Here is a 22,002-nt window from a genome sequence, read left to right as displayed (position 1 = left end):
GCCTTTGAATTTCCCCATGGGACAAGTAAAGTGTATCTAATCAAGGTGTCAGACAAGTAATGAAATGTAAATGTATAACGATAAGCAGATGGAAACATTGGTGTAAAAAAAAAAAAAAGATAATAAAATTATTAATAATAACAATAATAATAATAACTGACTCTCCAGGCTCATTGAAATCCGCTTTTAGGCTTACTGCAGATGTTGAAAGATGCCAACCTTCTCAGAAAGTATAGTCTGCTCTGTCCTCTCTTGCACAGAGCATCAGTATTGGCAGTCCAGTCCAATTTATCATCCAGCTGCACTCCCAAGTATTTATAGGTCTGCACCCTCTGCACAGTCACCTCTGATGATCACAGGGTCCATGAGGGGCCTGGGCCTCCTAAAATTCACTACCAGTTCCTTGGTTTTGCTGGTGTTCAGGTGTAAGTGGTTTGAGTCACACCATTTAACAAAGTCCTTGATTAGGTTCCTATACTCCTCCTCCTGCCCACTCTTGATGCAGCCCACGATAGCAATGTCATCAGTGAACTTTTGCACGTGGCAGGACTCCGAGTTGTATTGGAAGTCCAACGTATATTGGCTGAACAGGACCGGAGAAAGTACAGTCCCCTGTGGCGCTCCTGTGCTGCTGACCACCGTGTCAGACCTGCAGTTCCCAAGACACACATATTGAGTTCTGTCCGTAAGATAGTCCACGATCCATGCTACCAGGTATGAATCTACTCCCATCTCTGTCAGCTTGTCCCTAAGGAGAAGAGGTTGGATGGTGTTGAAGGCGCTAGAGAAGTCCAAAAACATAATTCTTAAAGCACCACTGCCTCTGTCCAGGTGGGAGAGGGATCGGTGTAGCATGTAGATGATGGCATCCTCCGCTCTCACCTTCTCCTGGTATGTGAACGGCAGAGGGTCGAGGGCGTGGTGGACCTGTGGCCTCAGGTGGTGAAGCAGCAGCCTCAGTTCTCTGCTCTCTTCTGATTTTCCTCCTCCTTCGTCTTATCACCTCCACCGGTCTCTGCTCTTCTTCTATTGTTTGTTTCAGTATATGTCTGCATATATTAATGAATTACGTTAAATATACGCGCGCCATAATTTAGAGAAATACAGAACTGTCATTGTCAGTTAACGTCTGTTAAAACGTTTGACCGAGCTAAGTAAGTTACTCTTGAAAAATGAACGCAGCCAACAAATTTGTCAGTCTAAACAGTAACAATATTAAATGTGTATACGGGCCACAAACTGGATTATTAAAGTAAGATAATGGTGATATAAAAGGAGTCGAAGAACGGAAAGCATCTGCCGTTGGTGAGAAGGCGGGCTATGGCAGCAAACATCCGAGCAATTAAGGGCACTTTCTAATCGGGGCACAGGAAGCTAGTTTGAAGTGGGTATATGGGACCCCCCAACCCCACACACTTTGAAAAAACAGCAATGTGCCTTAGTTCGGAGCGAAACTGAACACCGAGCGCGGTAGTTTACAGAGCCCTGAGCGAGGAATTGCGAAGTTAAGGATACCCGTGTAATGAACCCTTTGAATCCCCCCATTTTGCGCCCCGTTTCTAATAACCTTATGGGAAACAAAACTTAAACATGATGGGAAAACGGGCATTCACAAGATGTCCTATCCTAAGTAAAAAAAAAAAAAATACATCACTTTTCCAGCGCGCACGAGACTCGTCTTCGAAACGCATCAAAGTGAACTTAGCGGTGGGAGCAAAACGAACGGCGCGCTTGTAAAAGTCCCCTCGTAACGAGCACTTATTTTTCCAGTTGCAGCTTCGTTTCAATAGAAAATTTACATTCTTTGCAGGGAGAGTAGATTACCCAATACCCCCCCAATACACACACACACGCACCCAAATGGCTAGCGCACCGCGACACTACGTCACATACAAATCCTAAAGCATCAATGCGCAGGTCAGTCCTTTTAAATGACACAGGCGTGCTATGTGTCCAGTCACACATTCTGATGAGGGAAAACTAATCAGCAGCAGTAATACCGGTGCATCGCACCCGTGGCAGAAGTTGCATCTTTCTTTTTGGTGGTAAAATGACCGACACAATTTTCCATACAAACATATATTAGTCTTTTTGAAGCATATTCTTGTGTGTCTGTTTCATCTGCGGCCCAAAGCATTTCACATCACTACTGCATACGTAATTACTTTAAATGTTTCCAGTTTGACGCTTGAAGTACGTTTAGGATCAAACCCGTCAGTTCAAGGGAATCGTTAAAAATAATATTAATTTGAATAATACCATCCATTCATTTTTCAACTCGTTGAATCCGAACACAGGGTCACGGGGGTCTGCTGGAGCCAATTACAGGGAACACAGGGCGCAAGGCAGGAACCAATCCCGGGCAGGGTGCCAACCCACCGCAGGACACACACACCAAGCACACACACTAGGGTCAATTTAGAATCGCCAATCCACCCAACTTGCATGTCTTTGGACTGTGGGAGGAAACCCACGCAGACACGGGGAGAACATGCAAACTCCACGCAGGGAGGACCCGGGAAGCGAACCATCAACATTAATTATACAGTACAATGCACAAATACTGAACTGCAATGTATTCAGGCATCGGTTTGTTTTAGATTACCACGCAGCCCCTTCTGCTTCTTCATAGCGGACGCATTTATTTTTTGTGTTATTGCAGCTAAACTATTTCTTCATCAGCTGCCGAAAAGACTCCGTTGCCACTTATACGTGTTCTTCTGTATTATGTCAAATGAATTGAACTCTAAAATTTCTCAAACTTTGCCATAATACACCATTGCAACCCATCAACTTCACACCAAGTCACAGTTTCTCAGTCTACAGATACTGCACTCTCCTCTGTGTCGTGCTGCACCATTACAGATGTTGTCGACGATCGCTTCTGAGGGATCCTTATCTCACGAGAGCGCGCATCATCGGGGATTGCCTCCGCTCTCTCGGCTTAATAAACAACAGTTTGAGTTTGGGGAAGCAATTGAGCCCCGATTTGAAAACTAGGCGGATTCAAGCGGCACTTACACCGCCCATGTAATCAACACTATTTTCAAGTTCTTTTATTGAGAACACCCGGAATTTGATGGAGTTCCTTAAAGAAAAGCGTAACGCGCAGTTCACCTCACGGTCTTTGCTGCCATCTAGCGAATAAAGTCCAACGATGATTAAAGGGATGTGAGGAATGAAAAAGATCTAAAATACGAGTAATATTAGTATAATCAGCCAACAACTTCTCTTAAAAAACATTTACAATAGATGCTGTATCTAGTTTCAGTTGTAGATGAGGTAAAGTAAAAGATGTAAAGAAGCAGCATATAATGTTTGTTAATGACTTAAGGACATTTAATATAGGGTGGTCCAGATCTAATTATGCAATTTTCATTACGCTATAACTTAAGTTTATTACATAGAAAATCCCCCAGAAAATCCCGGACCATCGAGAAGTGTGCGAACTGACGACATGAAGAATCGTCTTCGCGCCGAACTGGAATCGTTCCCGCATAAATCAAAGTCATCCAGACGATCTGGATCTGCATAATTAGATCAGGACCACCCTGTATAAAGTGTAGTACATGATAGTAGATTGGTAACTGCTTGAATCTACATCAACTAATATGTGATAAGCACTAAGTCTGTTACTCACCTTCTAAAGAATACATTATTATAAATTGTCAGTGAATCATCTGTGTGAAGGGTTTTTTTAACAGGGAGGACAAAACAGCAACAGAAGCATCACGGCATGAAAGCTGGAGTGTCTGCTCTGACCAGCAGGAGACAATGATCAAAGGTTTAACTGAAAAGATCAAAAAAAAAAAAAAAGGTGGGCAGCGAGAATACCTGTGATGAGGGCCTGCAGAATGTCAGGCGGCCACTGCCTGTCTGTATACTCAGAGGTGGTCACCTGTACATCTTCCCATTTGAAGAAGCCATATTGTACGTACAGTGACAGCAGTGACCTTATGGATTTAGCAGACCATCAGCGCTGACTTTGTATAAACACTGGGGGTTGTTGTGGGGGTTTGATCATAGGCTACAGCATTAACAGGAATAATAATAATAATTCAGTAATCTACCACTGACAACACCCAGTTCATGGACGGGTCACGGATATTGAAAGACTGAGCTCAGCAGACCACCGTGATGACTTTATTTAAATCAAGTATTTAACACTCCAACATGTTTGAGGAGCCTGGTCTTTGATACTTAATGGAAGGGAGTATGGGAACACTTCCTGTTAGGCCAAAAGCCAAGGCAGGAAAACAGCCAAGCCCACTCATGTGCCCACCCCCACTCACACAGAGAGAAGTTGTAATTGCCAAGGAGCCTCACTTATACATCTGGGAGAAAAGCCAGAGAACCCGGAGAAACAGGATGAGGAAACAGAGAACAAGCAAGAGGGCACAAGACTCAAGTCAAGTTTTCTGTCATGACTATAAGGCAGAATGATATTCTTACTTGCATGTCTCCTCAGAACTGCTGGCAATAACACCGAAGACACACACAAAGGTACGTTTACGGTCTACATGGAGCTACAGCAGGAGGGCAGCAGATTTCCTACTGCATTGGTGGTCTTGTCAGTTGTCTTTTTTTTTTTCCCTGTCGGTCCAGTTATTTCAATTCTTGCTGCTGCTTAGCGAGCTGTGCTGACTCTATTTCCACAAGCGGTGGAGAACTTTCTGAAATGCCTTCACGTCTTCAGAATAACTGCTTAATCTTATAACTTGGGTCGTTTTATTTGTTTATTGTTTTTGGTTCATGGTCAAATAGTAAATGTGTTGGTTATTTAGGGTGCATCAGGTACCCCCTGAAGACCAACAATTGATTCTACTGAAGGCGTAGCTGATTTCACTCCAGCCCACACCATCTTCAGCTCTCAGGGACCTAAAGTCTTGGAACGCACCAGTTCTTGTGTATCACTTGATGAGCGTGAAGCACTTGTCATGTGTTGGTGTCCAATTTGTGGAGATCCTTTTCTGGCCAGTCTAGGATTCCAAAGCTGAATGTTGAGTCAAGGATTGTCTGTTGGTTTATGGCTTGACTTTTGTTGTATGCTGTTACAGGACTTTGTTCTGCAGATGTTCTCTTCACCAAGGACCTTATGGTTTAGACCTGCTCCTTCTTTAATTCTCTAATAACATTTTTTACTCAAAATTGATATTTTCACTCTATGTTAATTTTTTATTAGTAACAATTTCTCTGGCTGAAGTTTTATTCAGAGGTCATTCAGAAATTCTTTCACTAAGTGCTGCTGTAATGGTTGCCTTCAAGGAGCTTTATGCAGGCCATAAAGAACAGGTGAGTAAATATGTGAGTGTTCAGTTGATTTTGAGTGCTCATGTTGAACCCATGACCAAGGTTAGTGGGGATTTGGTTGCTTTGGGGTCAATGCTATACAAAAGAAGTCTCTTAAGAATATTCCTACACTTATTTGTACATTTGGGATTGTGATCCGGCCTTTGCCACAGTGAAGCTGCAGGTTTGTCTCTCATTGGTGCAGGGTGATTGACACGAAACTAATGACAGCAGGGTGAACTTTACACACTTGCATGCATCTGAGGATCCAATTTGTGGTGTATTATCAAAGGCTTTTCTATAGGCGATCCATGCCACACACAGGCTTCAGCCCTCCATGCAGAACTCCGTAAATACTTTATTTAAACACAGTTGGTCTTTGGTACCCTGTGATCTCCTTTTGTTTCCCCTTCATGTGGTGCACTGTGTTATGGAGGGATCTTTTGTGTGTGTAATTTATTAATTTCTATAATTTTTTTACTTATCCTGTTGATTACTTGGCATGGGCCTGCACTCACTGCATCACTAAACAGCAATCATTTTGATAAGCCAAGTGCACGGCCTCAGGTGGGGTGGGCAAGTTGCAGGGGTCTGACCTGACCTTCTGTGGAGGGCTGAACTAAGTGTGTCACTCTGGGTCAGTGTCCCTACTTAAATGAAGTGTAGAGGTTTCTTTTGATTTATTTTTAATATGCTGGTTTAATTTGATCTCTCTGAAGATGACTGATGGTTGAATATGTTTCTGATGCTTTTAGTGCAATAATTTTAACATTTTTAAATTTTTCCAAAGGCAATGTTTTTAACACTAATTTTTTGTAATCTCAAATAAACGCTGCACTTTTTTGCACTTTAAATCTACTATTGGTCCATCCTCGGCCAAAAAACTACTGGAAGCCCCACCAAGGGACAATTCCATGGACTTCTGGGAAATCACACTTTGTTGTCATTCTCTTACTTTGAGCAGGTGACTGTAACTTCTATTGCTGTCTACTGCTGTCAAGAACGTTTACGTGGTGGAGAAGAAGCAAATTATGGGACTGTGGTGCTTCAGCTTGCTCTGGTGTTGGAAGAAGGAATATCAATAAAGGGGTGAGCAGGTGTTGCATCAGTCTCATTAAACAATGTCATGATTTTACAACAACAACATTTATTTATATAGCACATTTTCATACAAAAAGTAGCTCAAAGTGCTATACATAATGAAGAACAGAAAAATAAAAGACAGTAAGAAAATAAAATAAGTCAACATTAATTAACATAGAATAAGAGTAAGGTCCAATGGCCAGGGTGGACAGAAAAAAAAAAAAAAACTTTTTACACTCGCCATATCTTGGTGCAGTACGGTGATCTCTTTGAGCCAGAGGATGGGTATGTCAACTGGACCGGGTGTCCTCCACTGAACAGCCTGTTGTGCATTTCTTTGATTGTCACCTCAGATCATTCCATTTCTGTGTTTTCTGTGTGTGTCTCTAGTTTGCCTAACCAATCTCCATTATTGAATATCCTGAAATACGCTTCTCTAAAATATTTTAACTTCCTTATTATCTAGTGGTGTAGTTACTTTGAGATTGACTCTGTCTAACATTCGGTAGAAAACGTTTAGGCTGTCCCTCAATAGTTGTGCTCTGCATCTTCTCTTTTTGATTTTGTATAAATTATTTTAACTTTGGGGCAGCACGGTGGCGCAGTGGTAGCGCTGCTGCCTCGCAGTTAGGTGACCCGGGTTCACTTCCCGGGTCCTCCCTGCGTGGAGTTTGCATGTTCTCCCGTGTCTGCGTGGGTTTCCTCCGGGCGCTCCGGTTTCCTCCCACAGTCCAAAGACATGCAGGTTAGGTGGATTGGTGATTCTAAATTGGCCCTAGTGTGTGCTTGGTGTGTGGGTGTGTTTGTGTGTGTCCTGCGGTGGGTTGGCACCCTGCCCTGGATTGGTTCCTGCCTTGTGCCCTGTGTTGGCTGGGATTGGCTCCAGCGGACCCCCGTGACCCTGTGTTCGGATTCAGCGGGTTAGGCAATGGATGGATGGATTATTTTAACTTTTGAGCTTTAATTTATTTAATTAATCCAATTAAAGCTCTTAGGTTTGCATTTTTTCTAATTATGATGTAGCAGTCCAGTGCTGCTATGATTCACACCATCGATGAGACAGTGATTTATTTATTTTCCATCCATCCGTTCTCTTCCGTTTATCAGAGGTCGGGTCGCGGGGGCAGCAGCTTGAGCAGAGATGCCCAGACTTCCCTCTCCCGGCCACTTCTTCCAGGAGAATCCCAAGGTGTTCCCAGGCCAGCTGGGAGACATAGTCCCTCCAGCGTGTCCTGGGTCTTCCCCGGTGTCTCCTCCCGGTTGGATGTGCCCGGAACACCTCACCAGGGAGGCGTCCAGGAGGCACTCTGATCAAATGCCCGAGCCACCTCATGTGACTCCTCTCGATGTGGAGGAGCAGTGGCTCTACTCTGAGCCCCTCTTGGATGACTGAGATTCTTACCCTATCTTTAAGGGAAAGCCCAGACACCCTGCAGAGGAAACTCATTTCAGCCACTTGTATTCGTGATCTCGTTCTTTCGGTCACTACCCATAGCTCAGGACCATAGGTGAGGGTAGGAACGTAGATCGACTGGTAAATTGAGAGCTTTGTTTTATGGCTCAGCTCCTTTTTCACCATGACAGACCGAGGCAGAGCCCACATCACTGCAGACCCCGCACTGATCCGCCTGTCAATCTCAAGCTCCATTCTTCCCTCACTCGTGAACAAGACCCTTTATTTATTTTACTTAGACTTTATTCATTTTTTTTGGAGGATATTCCAGGGACGCACCCAGCCTTAGCTCGACCTTCACAAGCAGAGACACAAACCCAAGAAATGAATAAATAAATTATATATTAAATGGAAAACCCAATACACAACAACAACGATCAGACAAACCTTCCCTTTCCCCTACAGCAACACAGTTGTAACTTAACAATGAACCAGAACAATACTCATGACAACATCCTTATACAGTCCAATATAGCAAAAGTAGGTGAAATGGTATGGAGTGAAGAGGAGAATCCCAAGAACAGCTTCTGTAGAAAATGAGTGAAACAAATTGATATTGGTGTGAGATTTAAAGACACATGACGATTAATCCACCACTATGCACACGACAGGCAGGCAAGAGACAGTCCATGCATCCTAATGGGAAACGATCCAGGGGCACGACTGACTTTTTAGATGACACGTTGGGCAGGATACACAAAAACACGATCTCCTGTTGCTCCGTCAGGCCCCCCTTTTCAATTTTCCTGCCAGCCTCTTTCCTCCCCAGCAGCCCCTACTTCCGGTTCAGTCATCCTATGCGGGTAATCACCTTTGGGCTGCTGGAAAATGGAGTTCTTCCACCAGTAGCACTGCCACAAGGAGAAAATGATTACTTTATGTAAGCTCTCCCAGCATTTTCTTTAGTCAGAAATTCTGGATTTACTGTATAAAAGCTGCAGTGCATGATCTCTTATTTATCTCCAATTCAGCACCGGACTGTGTCCAGTCCTCTTCATTTCTTATTCAAATTGCACTTTCACGGTCTGATCACTTCCACTGTGGTAGGAGACGTGACACGGTCGATCTGGACTGTCATCACATTGACGGTCTTTTTCTCTTCATTTGAAGATGTTGCTACCACCATCAACTACCCTGGTGCCAAAGCAGAGCGTGGGCACCTTTTTATCCTGAGAAACTTCGGCTAGTATGAATTATCTTATGGATCCTTTTCATATTATAAAAGCAGTTTTACCATGGTGAGGTTTGGTATGGACCTTGCACAACAATGCACCCTACCCTGACCCACACACAAAGGTAGCTTGGAGAGTTACATTTCTCTCCTTCCTCTGTTCTATACTTTTACACTCACCAAATTACTTTATTTATGGCTTCCCTCCTCGATAATTTATCCAATTTTTAGTGTGCTTACTTTAAAGACAGGACTAAACTTTACTCTTTCGTCATTAAGTACTTTATAAGTAATTTGTGCACCGTTAATGTTGGTTTTCTCAGAGAGATAGATACTTTATTAATCCCAAGGGGAAATTCACATACATTTTATTTATTTAAATAGATTTTGTACAAGGGTCAGAATGTAGTGGGGCTACATAATAAGTTTTTTTTTTTTTTTTTTTGTCTGTGCTGAGTGCGTTTTGTTTTCATCGTCCCATTTACTGTCCGTTATATGTGTGTCATTAAATGTTGTCCCCGTAAGTGTAGAGGGGAAGGATGATGGAGGAAGACCACAACCCAAGACAGAAATCACCTATTGGATCCACCAGTTACATCCGGGACATTCTGCATTTAAACAAGAGGAGCGAAACGAAGAGGAGAGGCGAACAGAAAGAGAGAGAGGAAGGAAAAGAATAATTTTACGCATATTTCAACTCAATTCCGAACATCGTACCACTCCACCACTTGCTTCTTCAGGATCCGGATTATTAATGCAACAGCCAGCACAGAGAAACCCTGGGCTTTGGACTTTTGCCAACCACTGCTGAGGACACTTATGGTGAGGTCTTTTTTTTTTTTTATGGTCGGGAGGAAGCAAGATTTCACACCAGCCAATATCTAACGCTTGCTGGACTTTATTAGCTTTTCAAACTCCTCGGTCATTTTCATTTCAACCGTCATTTATCATTTAATCTGGGTTTGTGTTTGTTCAGTTAGTGTTTAGGGGCAAGGTAGGGTTCTTTGTAAATATTTGTATATCCGTGTCTTATATAATAATTATTCACTGGTGTCATTGAGATAGTGGTGTTTTGTGAACACACACACGCATAAATATTATTGAATATTCGTCTCTCCGTGTGTATGGTTTTATATATCTGTCTACTGTTTGGTTGTTATTTCATTGTGTTGGGGAAAAATAAGGCATTCTGTAAGCAGTGTGACTTACTACTAGATAAAGAAGCCTCAGGTTATCCAAGGAATCACCTTGGTAGTGTAGTGGCCGTTCTGCGTAAGGGGTCGGCCGTTACAAGAAGTAGTGCTAATATTGTCCCTAATGATCCTTGCTTCTATAAATCGTTTGGAGTGACAGTACTTGGTAGGGAATTCAGATGGCCTTGAACTGGTTTTTTTTTTTTTTTTTGGAGAAGTCCCACTTATCACAGTGACATTGGCACAATCTTAACTGGTTTTACTCCATACCTGCTTTATCTCTAGATTACATTTCTTGATGCTTGGTTATTGTTTCTTTTTATTCAGAGTTTGGAGTAATCACTTAGACCTGAAACTTTGATAATCTATGCTTTATCAGATTGATTTTCTTTGATGGCGATATCTGGATTCCAAGCATCGGTTTTTCTGTCTATTTCAACTAATGTGTCCCAAGTGATTAATACCTCCTCATTTTCTGTTATTCCAGCTGGAATGTGTTTTCTCCAGTATGAATTCTACTGTGGATCTGAAGATTACTCTTGTGATAGAATTGTTTGCCACATTCGTTACAGCAATATGGCTTTTCTCCAGTGTGAAGTCTGTGGTGTCTTTGAAGAGTGTTCTTCAGATAGAATTGTTTGCCACATTCATGAAAAATTCTTTCATGGTCCTGAAGAGGACTTCCGAGGAAAAATCATTTGCCACATTCATTACTGAAATAAGGCTTCTCTCTCGTGTGAATTCTTACGTGACTCCAAAGACATATCCAGTCAGAGAATTGCTTGTCACATTATGAACAGCAATATGGCTTCTTTCCAGTGTGAATTCTCTGAAGACCCATCTTTTCCCAAACTTGTTTGCCACATTCAAAACAGCAATGTGGCTTTTGTTCTGTGGAAATTCTTTTGTGGCTCTGAAGAGCACTTTCACCACCAAACTGTCATATTCCAAGCAGCAGTATAACTTCTCCCCCTGTGAATTCTAATGCGTCTCTGTAGAGCAGTCTTGTAGAAGAATTGTTTGATGCAAAACCTCTGTGTGACATACTAGCACTAAGAACTTTCAGTCAATGAACGATTCAGCAGGAGTGTGTCAAGAAACACGACAAGGTCTCCTTTATTCTAACAGCAATACAGCTCCATAGCACCTCACTGACACTGGGACTACCTTCTTTTTAACTTTCCTACTATTTAGTCAATCTGGTGTGTTTTTGGACCATAGCGTGTGCATATATTTATTTGGCTTTTTCCCAGAAGCTCTTTAGATAAATTTTCCTGGGGGACAAATAAAGATCTGTCTATCTATCTAATATCCGCTAGATATAGAGGAACTCACTTCTACATGAACCATTTGCTTTAGAGCCAAAGAAAAAGAAAGAAAACTTCTGATTTTGCAGCCCTAGTTCCAGTGAGGCATCATGCTGACATCCTGATGTTGGTATTAAGGAGCTCATGTAGAGTTTCTTGTCTCACTTCTGCTGAATAATTTGTTGGTTGAAAGTCCTCAGCGTTAGTGTGTCAGAGAGAGGACATGCAGCATTGTTCATAATGACACTCAGTTTAGTTTAAATTCTCTTCTTTGCTACGACCTCCAGGGATTTCAGAGTATGTCCTATAACTGAGTCTACAGTTTTAATCAGCTTGTTGATTCGGTGGGCCTCCCCTGAACTGATGTTACCAGCCCAGTACACCACAGCATAGAAAAATTGCACTGGCCATTACAGAGTGACCCACATTAAAGGAACACAGTCTCGAAAGAAAAAACAGAGTCTGTTCTGTGCTTTCATCTATTATTCTCTATGCTAGGAGACCAGTCAGTCATGTGGCCTGTGACCTGACAGATACTCCATTATCTAAGACACCATGGACTCATCCATCTGCAGATTTCTGAACTTACCCCTTAACAGGGGTAAAAACAAACTGGTCAGGTCGCTCTTCTTTAATCTTTCTTGAGTGCCTTTGTCGGACAGCAGATCACAAGATGTGTCCTGTCAATTTGAACTCTACACACAGCAGAATTGCTTCTGTTCTGTGTCTTCTTGTAGACTACAATGAGACTAACAGAAGATTCATACAGACTTGATATCGACTTTGGTATTTTTCCAATTAATATATATATCTTTTTAGTTCTAGTCGCGATGTCAACTTTTTCATGTATTCATGTTTATGAATTCAGAACACACTATCGGCCCACCATTCTAGTTTTTAATCAATTCTGAACCCACTGTCACTCCTACCACTTCTGGAAGTTTGTAGGCCCACAGACAAACAACCCACTGCTTTATCGGACAAGTAGGTCTTGCTTAGGTAAAAATGTAATGTGCTGTTCATCTTACACTGCACCAATGTACTGGTCTATTTCTTGACTGCATTAATCACAATTATGTGTGCTGGCAAGACCAATAAACACTGTTTCTCTTTAACCTCCCTAGCGTTAAACCTGAGTATCACTTTAGTGTCAATCGGGCAACTGTATAGTCGCATCTCGCGTAAAAGTTAGATCCGAGGATTACTCAGGCAGCAAAAGTGCTAACACCATTAGTCCCAGGTGTTACTTGGACAACGGAATAGGTGTGTCTTACGTAAGCATCAGGCCCGAGTATTACCTGAGTAATGGTGTAGCTACATCTTCTACTACCTTCATAATGGCGTCTCATAAGAAATGTTTTCCAGAAGCCCTGGCTGCATTACACCCTCTTAAAAGTGACATGAGCAGTGACGATAACATTAATATCTCTTTGGACAGAGAAAATGAAAGCGATTCTGATGAATCCGAAAGTGATGCTCTATCGCATTTGGATTTCTGTTGAACCTGCTTCAAATAAACCGGTACAGCCTCGTTTTGATTTGGGGGGGCCAGGAATAAAATTGAACATTGGCAGCCAAGATTCATTTACTTACTTGAAGTTATTTCTAGATGATGACACGATAGAAAGAATTGTTGAGACAAACTGTTATGCTGAACAGTGTCAGGTAAATGACAATACGCCCAAGTCCGTTCAAAGATTTACCACACAAAAGACATATTTTAACAGTATATATTATATCAGAATCATCATCATTATTATTATTATTCATTTCACATTATCATTATTATTCATGTCATTATTATACTTTTTACACTTATACATTTTTCAAACAAAAAAATGCAACGCTTTTTACATTTAATTTCGACTAATGCAAGATTATTTAAAATGTTGTAAAACACGTGCGACTAGGAGTGAGCAGAGTGCACCAAGTGGGCGTAATTACCCGCCAGGCCAGGGGGTTGCAGGGTGCACTAAACCTACCTATGTTATCTCTGCAGGCCAAATATGGGAAAAACCTGCCTGATTCAACGTCACTTCCAGTTCCGGTGCCCAGACAGACGTCACTTCCGGTTCCGGCCAGATGACATCACTTCCGTCTTTTGGCTTATAAAGCTGCCATCTTTCCCTAACTATTCAGTTCAGGACTCAAAACAGTGCACATGAGTGCGGAGTCGAAACCCTTTTGCAGCCAAGGACAATACATGGGTGGCTGCCCCAAACCTTTTTGCGTGTGTCAAGGCTATTCATTTCATAATTTACAATAGAGGAATAAATTTGGCTAACAGTTTAGTTGAAGGGTGTCTACATGGAGATAAATAACACATGGATAGGTTATTGAACATCATTTATTATTTAAGAAACAATATTTGATTATTTCATAATATCATTCACAAGGTGATATAGATGTTTTATGAAGTAGTTGCCATTGCATTGTGTTAAAACAAGGATCCCTATAATGTGTGGTCTCTGATGTGGCGATACATGTGTTAGTTAAATTATGGTGAATTCTGAATGTCTGCAGTGCCATGAAAAAGGTTTTTTTTTTTTAAAAAAAAAAAAAGGAGTGATGATATTTTGTTCAACATCTTCTAGATGGGCGGCATGGTGGTGCAGTGGTAGCGTTGCTGCCTCACAGTAAGGAGACCCAGGTTCGCTTCCCAGGTCCTCCCTGCATGGAGTTTGCATGTTCTCCCCATGTCAGCTTGGGTTTCCTCCAGGTGCTCTGGTTTCCTTCCACAGTCCAAAGACATGCAGGTTAGGTGCATTTCCGATCCTAAATTGTGTTTGGTGTGTGGGTGTGCCATGAGGTGGGCTGGCGCCCCTCCCGGGATTTGTTCCTGCCTTGCACCCTGTGTTGGCTGGGATTGGCTCCAGCAGACCCCTGTGGCCCTGTGTTACGATATAGCGGAATTTATGATGACTGGCTGACTGACTGACATCTTCTAAATACAGATGTTAAATGTTTGGTACTAATCAAGTATTTCTTCTTAAATATCATTCCATGCTCATGTATGTGTTATGAAGTCATCCTTCAAGTAAAGTGTTATTGAACTTTGACACTTTATATTGATGTTCTCCATGCATGGTTAAGTAATCTCTAAAAAAACCACCACTTCAAATATATCAGTGCACACTAATTCAATCAAGATAAAATTGATATTGAATCAAATCGGGACATCAGTGCCAATATCCGGCCCTAATAATTTGGGTGGGAAATGACACTTTATCAGGTATATTTTGGGAGGTATGCCCTTTGTGCAACCCAACAAGCCTGTGTGCTGGAGACTGAGTTTGTTGCTTTTCACTTCTGCCTCAAAGTTCACTCTTTCTCCTCCATTTCATGCAGACTTCTGTCCTTATATTCACTTCTGATCCTCCATGACTAACCTTAAGCTCCTATCTTGAAACAGTCTGTGTTTGGATGTGAAGGTAATCTGGGCAGGTGTATTTGACTACTTGTGCAGCAAGAGAATGGATGTGGCTCTTAGACAAGACAAGGCTTTTACAAAATACCAGGGTTTAGCCTGAACTCTTACACTAGCACTCGCTCACTCAGTCAGTCCCATACTCGCCAGAGGCATTTCTCTTAAATGTATCTGCATTTAAAAATGACACCTTAGAGAATAAGACCCACCAAACTGAGACTAACTAATGAAAAAATGACCTCAACACCACCACTTCAGCCTGAATGAATGCAAATCGATGAACTCTGATGGGTTATTTTAACAAAACGCTCTTCAAAGAGTGCAGAATCATGGTGCCTACTAGTGATGCCACTGATCTAAATTGGTCGATTTTTACCCCAAATATATTGATCAGTGATCAATAAATTGGACTATTTCAAACACCAATTTTTTCAGCCTTCACTTTTCGGAGCTTCATAGTAATTTATTTGTATTATTTCTTTAAACAAAATATTATAGTATTTAAGGAAGTGCACATGTAGTTCTGCTGTCAAACATTCCTGTAAACAGACAGCAGCCAGGCAGACTTTAGAAGAGAGAGAAGACCAAACTATTGGCTTTTAATGGTAAAGAAAGTGGAGGAATAAACTGAGAAACAGAAATGTGAGGAGTCGACCAGTGCATGGAGAGCAACAGCAGAAGTAGACGTGTATGTTGTGTAGCTGAACTTGGTGTGGAAGATCAAAGGAGCAGGTCTTTGGCAGACATTACGAGAGTGAAGCTCAGTTAATGAGTTCAGACCTTTTAATTTTGTTCTTTATTTTAAACAGACACTCCATTGTCAGAGTGCAGAAGGTTAGCGAGTTTGTGTTTAGGACAGCAGCTCACATTTCAAGTTACAAAAAGAATACATGAAGAATTTGCCCTCACTGCTTAGTAAACAATAGGCTTGAAATTTATTAGAACTGTGGCTTCAAATTATGACAAGCTTTATATTTTTATTGTGGCAGACAGCCAGGGACCTTACCGCACCGAGACGCCTGGATCAGGGAAGGGGAAATATCTTCCCTGGACGGAAGAGGGCAGCACCCCCCGATTCCCATCAAGGGCCACAGATATGAAGCTTGGAAGCTCAACTCTGTGGGGGTCCGTGACCCAACCAAGGGGCTGCCGCTCCAGGAACTGTGTATGCCCAGAGTGCTTCCGGGTGCAAGGGCAGCACTTCCGCCACATCAGGAAATGCTGCCGGAAGACTGTCACCAAGCACCTGGAGCACATCCGGGCCATGATAAAAGGGTCCGCTTCACTCCATTTGGGGAGCCAGAGTTGGGTGAAAGAAGGCAACGCTCGGGAGTGGAGGAGGAAAGGCAGCCTGAAGAGGACCAATAAAAGGGTCTGACAAAAAGGGTGTTTGGTGCTGGAGCACTGCGTGTGTGCGGGGACATTGAGTTGGAGGACCATGTCTTAATTGACACAGGTAAGTTCTTAAAAACCACACGCGTTTGTCTGGGTTGTGTCCGGGCTATCTATCACATTATGTATAACTATTTCTTGTACACGTTGTGGAACGAGCCCAGGACACAGACAGGTATTGTGCACCACCACACGTTTATTTACAGTTCCTTCCTAGCTCAGTCTTTCTCCTCACCCGACCCAGCCATGAATGAAGGGAGGTGGCCCCTTTTATAGTCACCCGGATGTGCTCCAGGTGTTTCCCAGCAATCTTCCACCAGCACTCCCCAGTGTGGTGGAAGCGCCGGCTGCGTACCCGGAAGCACTCCGGGTGTCCCTACTTGTCTTCCCCCCGGCACTTCCGGCTGTGGTGGAAGTGCCGAGGTCCAGGGCTCTTAAGGCATCCGGGCACCCCCTGGCGGTGACCATGGGCCCCTACAGGGTTGAGCTTCAAATCCCTGTACCCGTGGTCACCAAAGGCACCAGGGTGGTCACCCCCCACATAGTCTGAGGGAGGCAAAAGCCCTCCTCTGGTCCTCGAAGGCGTCCCGTCTGGGTTGCCCACCCAGGCATCTGCGACAACGTATTACTTGAACATATTTTAAGGAAATTTTATTTACTTTATTTTTTTATGGTCACTGAACAATAAACCTACAGTCTATGTCAATATGTTAAAAAAAAAAAACAACAACAGGTAGCATCTGTGGTCTGCAGTTTAGTTGTAAAACACCAAAGTGAACACTTTAATGGAGAACATAAGACTTCTAGATCTTCTAGATTTCTGGTTATGAAAGAGCTTTTAAAAATAAAAAAAAATAAATAAAATCATAATCAGCCAATTCCAGTAACATGAAGTTAATGATCCGCATCAGCCCTAAAAATCTGATCAGAGCATCTCTTGTTCCCCAGGGCTTACACACATTTACAACTACAATGTACTACCTGCAAATTATTTAAATAAATAATGTTTTTAGAAAATTAATTTGAACGGATCACAATGACGTCCCTTTTAGTGGTAAAAATAAATAAATAAATAAAATACAGTACATATATATTGTTAGTGGGCAAAAAAGGAAAGGAAAATAAAAACTCCAATCAACAAATTTAAAAGAGGAAATGAAACTCTAGGGTTGTAAGCGGTCAGTAGCAATAAACAAAGTCATCCCCTAGCCTAGCCCCCCAGAAACCCTACAATATTATAAATATACGTTGGACAGTCTGATAGGAGACTTCAATTCTTTCAAAATTAAATCCCAGAATCTCTGATGTTAATTTAACAAACAAAAATGACTCTCACACTGCCCCAAAACAGTTCACCATGTGCTTGCTATGTCAGTAATTTACTTAAATTAATTAGTAATTTACGAACATCAATCGGTTGCAAGCAGTGCAGAATGCAGCACCCAGAATCTTAACTAGAAAAAGAAAATTTGAGCGCATCTCAACAGTTTTAGCGTCATTACACTGCTAACCCATGTCCATCCATCAATTATCCAACCTGCTATATCTAAACTACAGGGTCACGGGAGTCTGCTGGAGCCAATCCCAGCCAACACAGGGTGCAAGGCAGGAAACAAATCCCCGGGCAGGGCGCCAGCAAACCGCAGAATGCTAACCCATGTCATTTAGAATTTCCTTTAAAATCCTACAATACTAATTGTCTATAAAGCCTTAAGTAATCTTGTTCCATCCCCTATATTGGAATGCCTGACACCTTATACTCCAAGTCGTAACCTCAGATCCTCGAATGGTGGTCTGCTTACTATTCCAAAAGCCAAGCTTTAAAGAGGCTGTAAGGCATCCTTTTGTTGTTATGCACCTAAAATCTGGAATAGTTTGCCAATAGAAATTCACCAAGCGAACTCTGCGGGGAAAAAAATCTGCTAAAAACTCAATATTTTAATATAGCTTTTTCGCAGCTAAATTTTAGTGGTATACTCAATAGAGTATATGGGCATAGAATTATCATATTCTTCTGGGATCTGCCATTTGTACTAATATTCAGGATTCTCTGTTGTTTTCTCCGGTTCTTCTGTGGTGGTGATCTGCACCACCACCACCTGACCAAAGCACCATGCAGCCCCCCCCGAGATGATAGAATGAAGGCAGGCGCCTCAGCTGTTCAGGAGACCAACTCCAAATGTGAATCATGGAATCTACAGTATATTTATTTAGGAATAAATATGTTAGGTAGACTGTGGTGGACTGGCGCCCTGCCCGGGGTTTCTTTCCTGCCTTGCGCCCTGTGTTGGCTCCAGCAGAACCCCGTGACCCTGTAGTTAGGATATGGCGGGTGGGATAATGGATAGATAGATGGATGGATGGATGTTAGGTAGAATGCCCACTGAGGGCTGGATGGACTATTGGCCTTGGAACCCCTACAGATTTTTTTTTCCCTCCAGGCCATCTGACCTTACCTTACCTTGTTGTGTTGTTACTTATTCTTTAATATTATGCTCATTTCTATTGGCTTTCTCTTCTTCTAAATTTCTTTTTGTCATCTTGTAAAGGAGTTTGGGATACATTGCTGTATGAAAATGTGCTATATAAATAAATGTTGCTGTTGTTTAAAAACTGCCCCCACTTTTCATCATAAAATATCATAAATCACTGCAAGGTTTTACATAAATCACACATTTTTATTTCACACTTACTTGCTCCAGACTGTGGTGTAGGTGATGGCTGATCTTCCCAAGTTCTAACAGACGACATTTCCTCAATTCGCTTTGCATCAGACTGTAACGATTCAGATGCCACCTTGAGGTCAGCACACTCCATACTTTTTTGTCCGTTTGTCTCAACGCTGACAGACGTCTCCTCAGCCTCTTCTTTAATGCCCCCATTTACCAGTTCATGATCCTCATCCTTAATGCTGGGACTCTCCTGTCTGAGGTGGGCAGACTGCCATTCACAGTCCTCCTCTTCCTTCATATTTACAGCTGGTATCTCCATGGTCTTTATGTCAGCCTCACATATCTGCTCTTTCACATCCACCTTGACGTTACAGTAAATGGCAGCTGCTTCCTCCCTTCTGTTGAAAGAACAAGATTTCATTCCATCAAAACTACATGAATCAGATCCAATAATATCTCAGTTTCTTTGGACAGCACTCTCTCCGTTAAAAATTACATCTGGTCAAACAGTTTAGAGCATTCACACTACAGCATATTAACCATAACCCCTTACTGTTCATATCAGATTAGTGAGTGTGAAGTTAAGGTTCAACAGGCTTGAGGAGGACCACATCACATAGATTTAGCCCACCCAGTACTCACTACTTGCCTTACACTTATTGTGTGTACCAGTTAGTGCTGAATGGCAGGCTGCTGGACTTGCTTCATGCATTATTTTAACTTAAGAGGTGTTTGATGAATTTCTGTGACACATTAGTGGAAATAAAGTGCTGTAATAGCATGTGAAATATTAATGCCAATTTATAGTGTGTAAAAAAATGACTATGAAAATCCATCAGACCTTACTTGAACAATGACAGCAGGTACCCTTTTATCAGGGTAAACTGTAGAATATGGGATTTACAATAAAATTAAAGCAGCCAATGTAAACCATTCAAGAAGGCAGATATGGACAGGATTTGGAATTCTACTTCAAAGAACAACAAATCAAGTCAACTTTAATTTTATAGCGCATTAAAAAGAAAAAGTTGACCAAAATGCTGTACAGTTTCCTTAAACAAACCAATAGATATATAGAGCGGGTATAGAAAAGAATTGCCTCTTCAAAATATTCCCTTTTTTTTGCTTTACAGCCTTAAATGAAAACACACAAATCAATATTTTTTTCAACTTTTCTTACTCAATGCAATCTAAAACATCTTGCTTGGTAGTGCAACTGACAGCAAACAACTGACTATGGATGGCAAGCCACCTTCAAAAGATCTCAGGGATAGAGTTGTGGACAGACATAAGGCAGGAGATGAAGACAAACAAATCTCAAAGGATTTATCAATCACAAGGAGCTCAGTAAAGTCCATAATAAAGAAGTGGCAAGTGTTTGGTACTACTAGGACCCTCCCTGGATCAGGCTGTCCCTCTAAACTGGATGGAAGAGCAAGGAGGAAACTGGTAAGAGAGGCTACCAAGTGGCCAATGGCCACTTTGAAGGAGTTACAGGGTTTGATGTCAGAAAGTGGTCATTGTGTGCATGTGACAACAATTTCACAAGCGCTCCACAATTGTGGCTTGTTCGGGAGGGTCTAGGTGAAAAAGCCACTTCTTAAGAAAGGCCACATTAAAGCTTGTTTGAGCTTTGCCAGAATGCACCTTGAAGATTCTGATGCCAAGTGGAAAAAGGTCTTATGGTCAAATGAGACCAAAATCAAACTATTTGGCCTCAATACCAAACGGTACACCAATGCAGCTCACCATCCACAACACACCATACCTACAGTAAAGTATGGAGGTGGCAGCGCCCTGTTGTGGGGGTGTTTCTCTGCTGCAGGGTCTGTGGCTCTCATTAGGGTAGAAGGAAAAATGGATAGAGCAAAATACCGTCAAATTCTTGAGGAAAACCTGCTACCCTCTGCCAGAAAGTTGAAGACGAGCAGAATGTTCACATTTCAATACGACAACAACCCGAAGCACACAGCAAAATGGACCACACAGTGGCTGAAGGAGGAAAAAGTGAATGTGCTCATGTGGCCCAGTCAGAGCTCAGACCTAAATCACATTGAAAACCTGTGGAAAGATTTGAAGATAGCAGACGGCCAACACTCACCATTCAATGTGACCGAACTTGAACAGTTAAACTGTAAAGAAGAGAGGGGGGCAAATATTGAGTTCGCTCAATCTAGATGTGCAAAGCTGATAGAGAAGAATCCCAACAGAGTGATCCTTTATTAATCCCAGTATTTCTTTTTTATAATTTTTTTGTAACTGTGATATCTTTCACTTGGATGTTATAGGTTGCGTTGAGTAAGTAAAGCTGAGTAGAAATATTTTTGTTTGTGTTTTCATTTAAGGCTGTAAAGCAAAAAAAAAAAACAACAAAACAGAATATTTCAAAGGGGGTGATTCTTTTCTGTACCCACTGTAGATACAGTAAATAAATACCCAAAACATATAAATAAATTTAAAAAACAGTACTCTCATGCAAGTTTAAAAAGCCAAGGCAAAAAGGTAGGTTTTCAGACTGGCTTTACAAGTGAACATGGCTGGTGCGGACCTCATATAAAAGGGTAGACTAATCCAAAGCTTAGGGGCAACTATTAGGCACGGTCCCCATTGAGCTTAGGTCTCGACTTTGGTACGACCAGTAATTTTTGGTCAGAAGACCTCAGTGATTGTGAGGGAGAGTAAAGGTGTAAGGGGTCAGTCAGATAAGAGGCGGCTAAACCATTCAGAGACCTAAAAACAAACAAAAACATTTTAAACTCAATCCTGTAGTGAGCAGGAAGGCAGTGAAGAGAAGCCACGACTGGTGTGATGTGATTCAGTAAGTGCGAGTCTGGCCGCAGCGTTCTGGACCACATGAAGACGAGTAAGGGATGACTGATTAACTCCCGAGTAGAACGAGTTGTGATAGTTAAGCGGAGAAGAGACAAATGCGTTAATTAAATTTTTGAAAATCATCTGCACATAGAAAAGACTTAACCTTAGTGAGTACCCTGATAGAAACAGGCGTTAACAACG

At 41.9% G+C, this 22,002-nt stretch overlaps 1 protein-coding gene across 1 annotated transcript in view; it reads right to left on the bottom strand.

The window, feature by feature from the left end:
• LOC120534478 (zinc finger protein 184-like) overlaps positions 1–22,002 on the bottom strand; it is a 38,146-nt gene that overhangs the window by 12,019 nt on the left and 4,125 nt on the right. Inside the window, exon 2 of the mRNA XM_039762071.1 lies at positions 19,009–19,385. Within this exon, the coding sequence (XP_039618005.1) occupies positions 19,009–19,306 (298 nt within the window). The 5' untranslated portion in view covers positions 19,307–19,385. The remainder of the gene's footprint in view (positions 1–19,008; positions 19,386–22,002) is intronic.

Source organism: Polypterus senegalus, chromosome 8, assembly GCF_016835505.1.
Source record: "Polypterus senegalus isolate Bchr_013 chromosome 8, ASM1683550v1, whole genome shotgun sequence".
Lineage (NCBI taxonomy): Eukaryota > Metazoa > Chordata > Cladistia > Polypteriformes > Polypteridae > Polypterus > Polypterus senegalus.
This window is presented reverse-complemented; position numbering and strand designations above follow the sequence as displayed.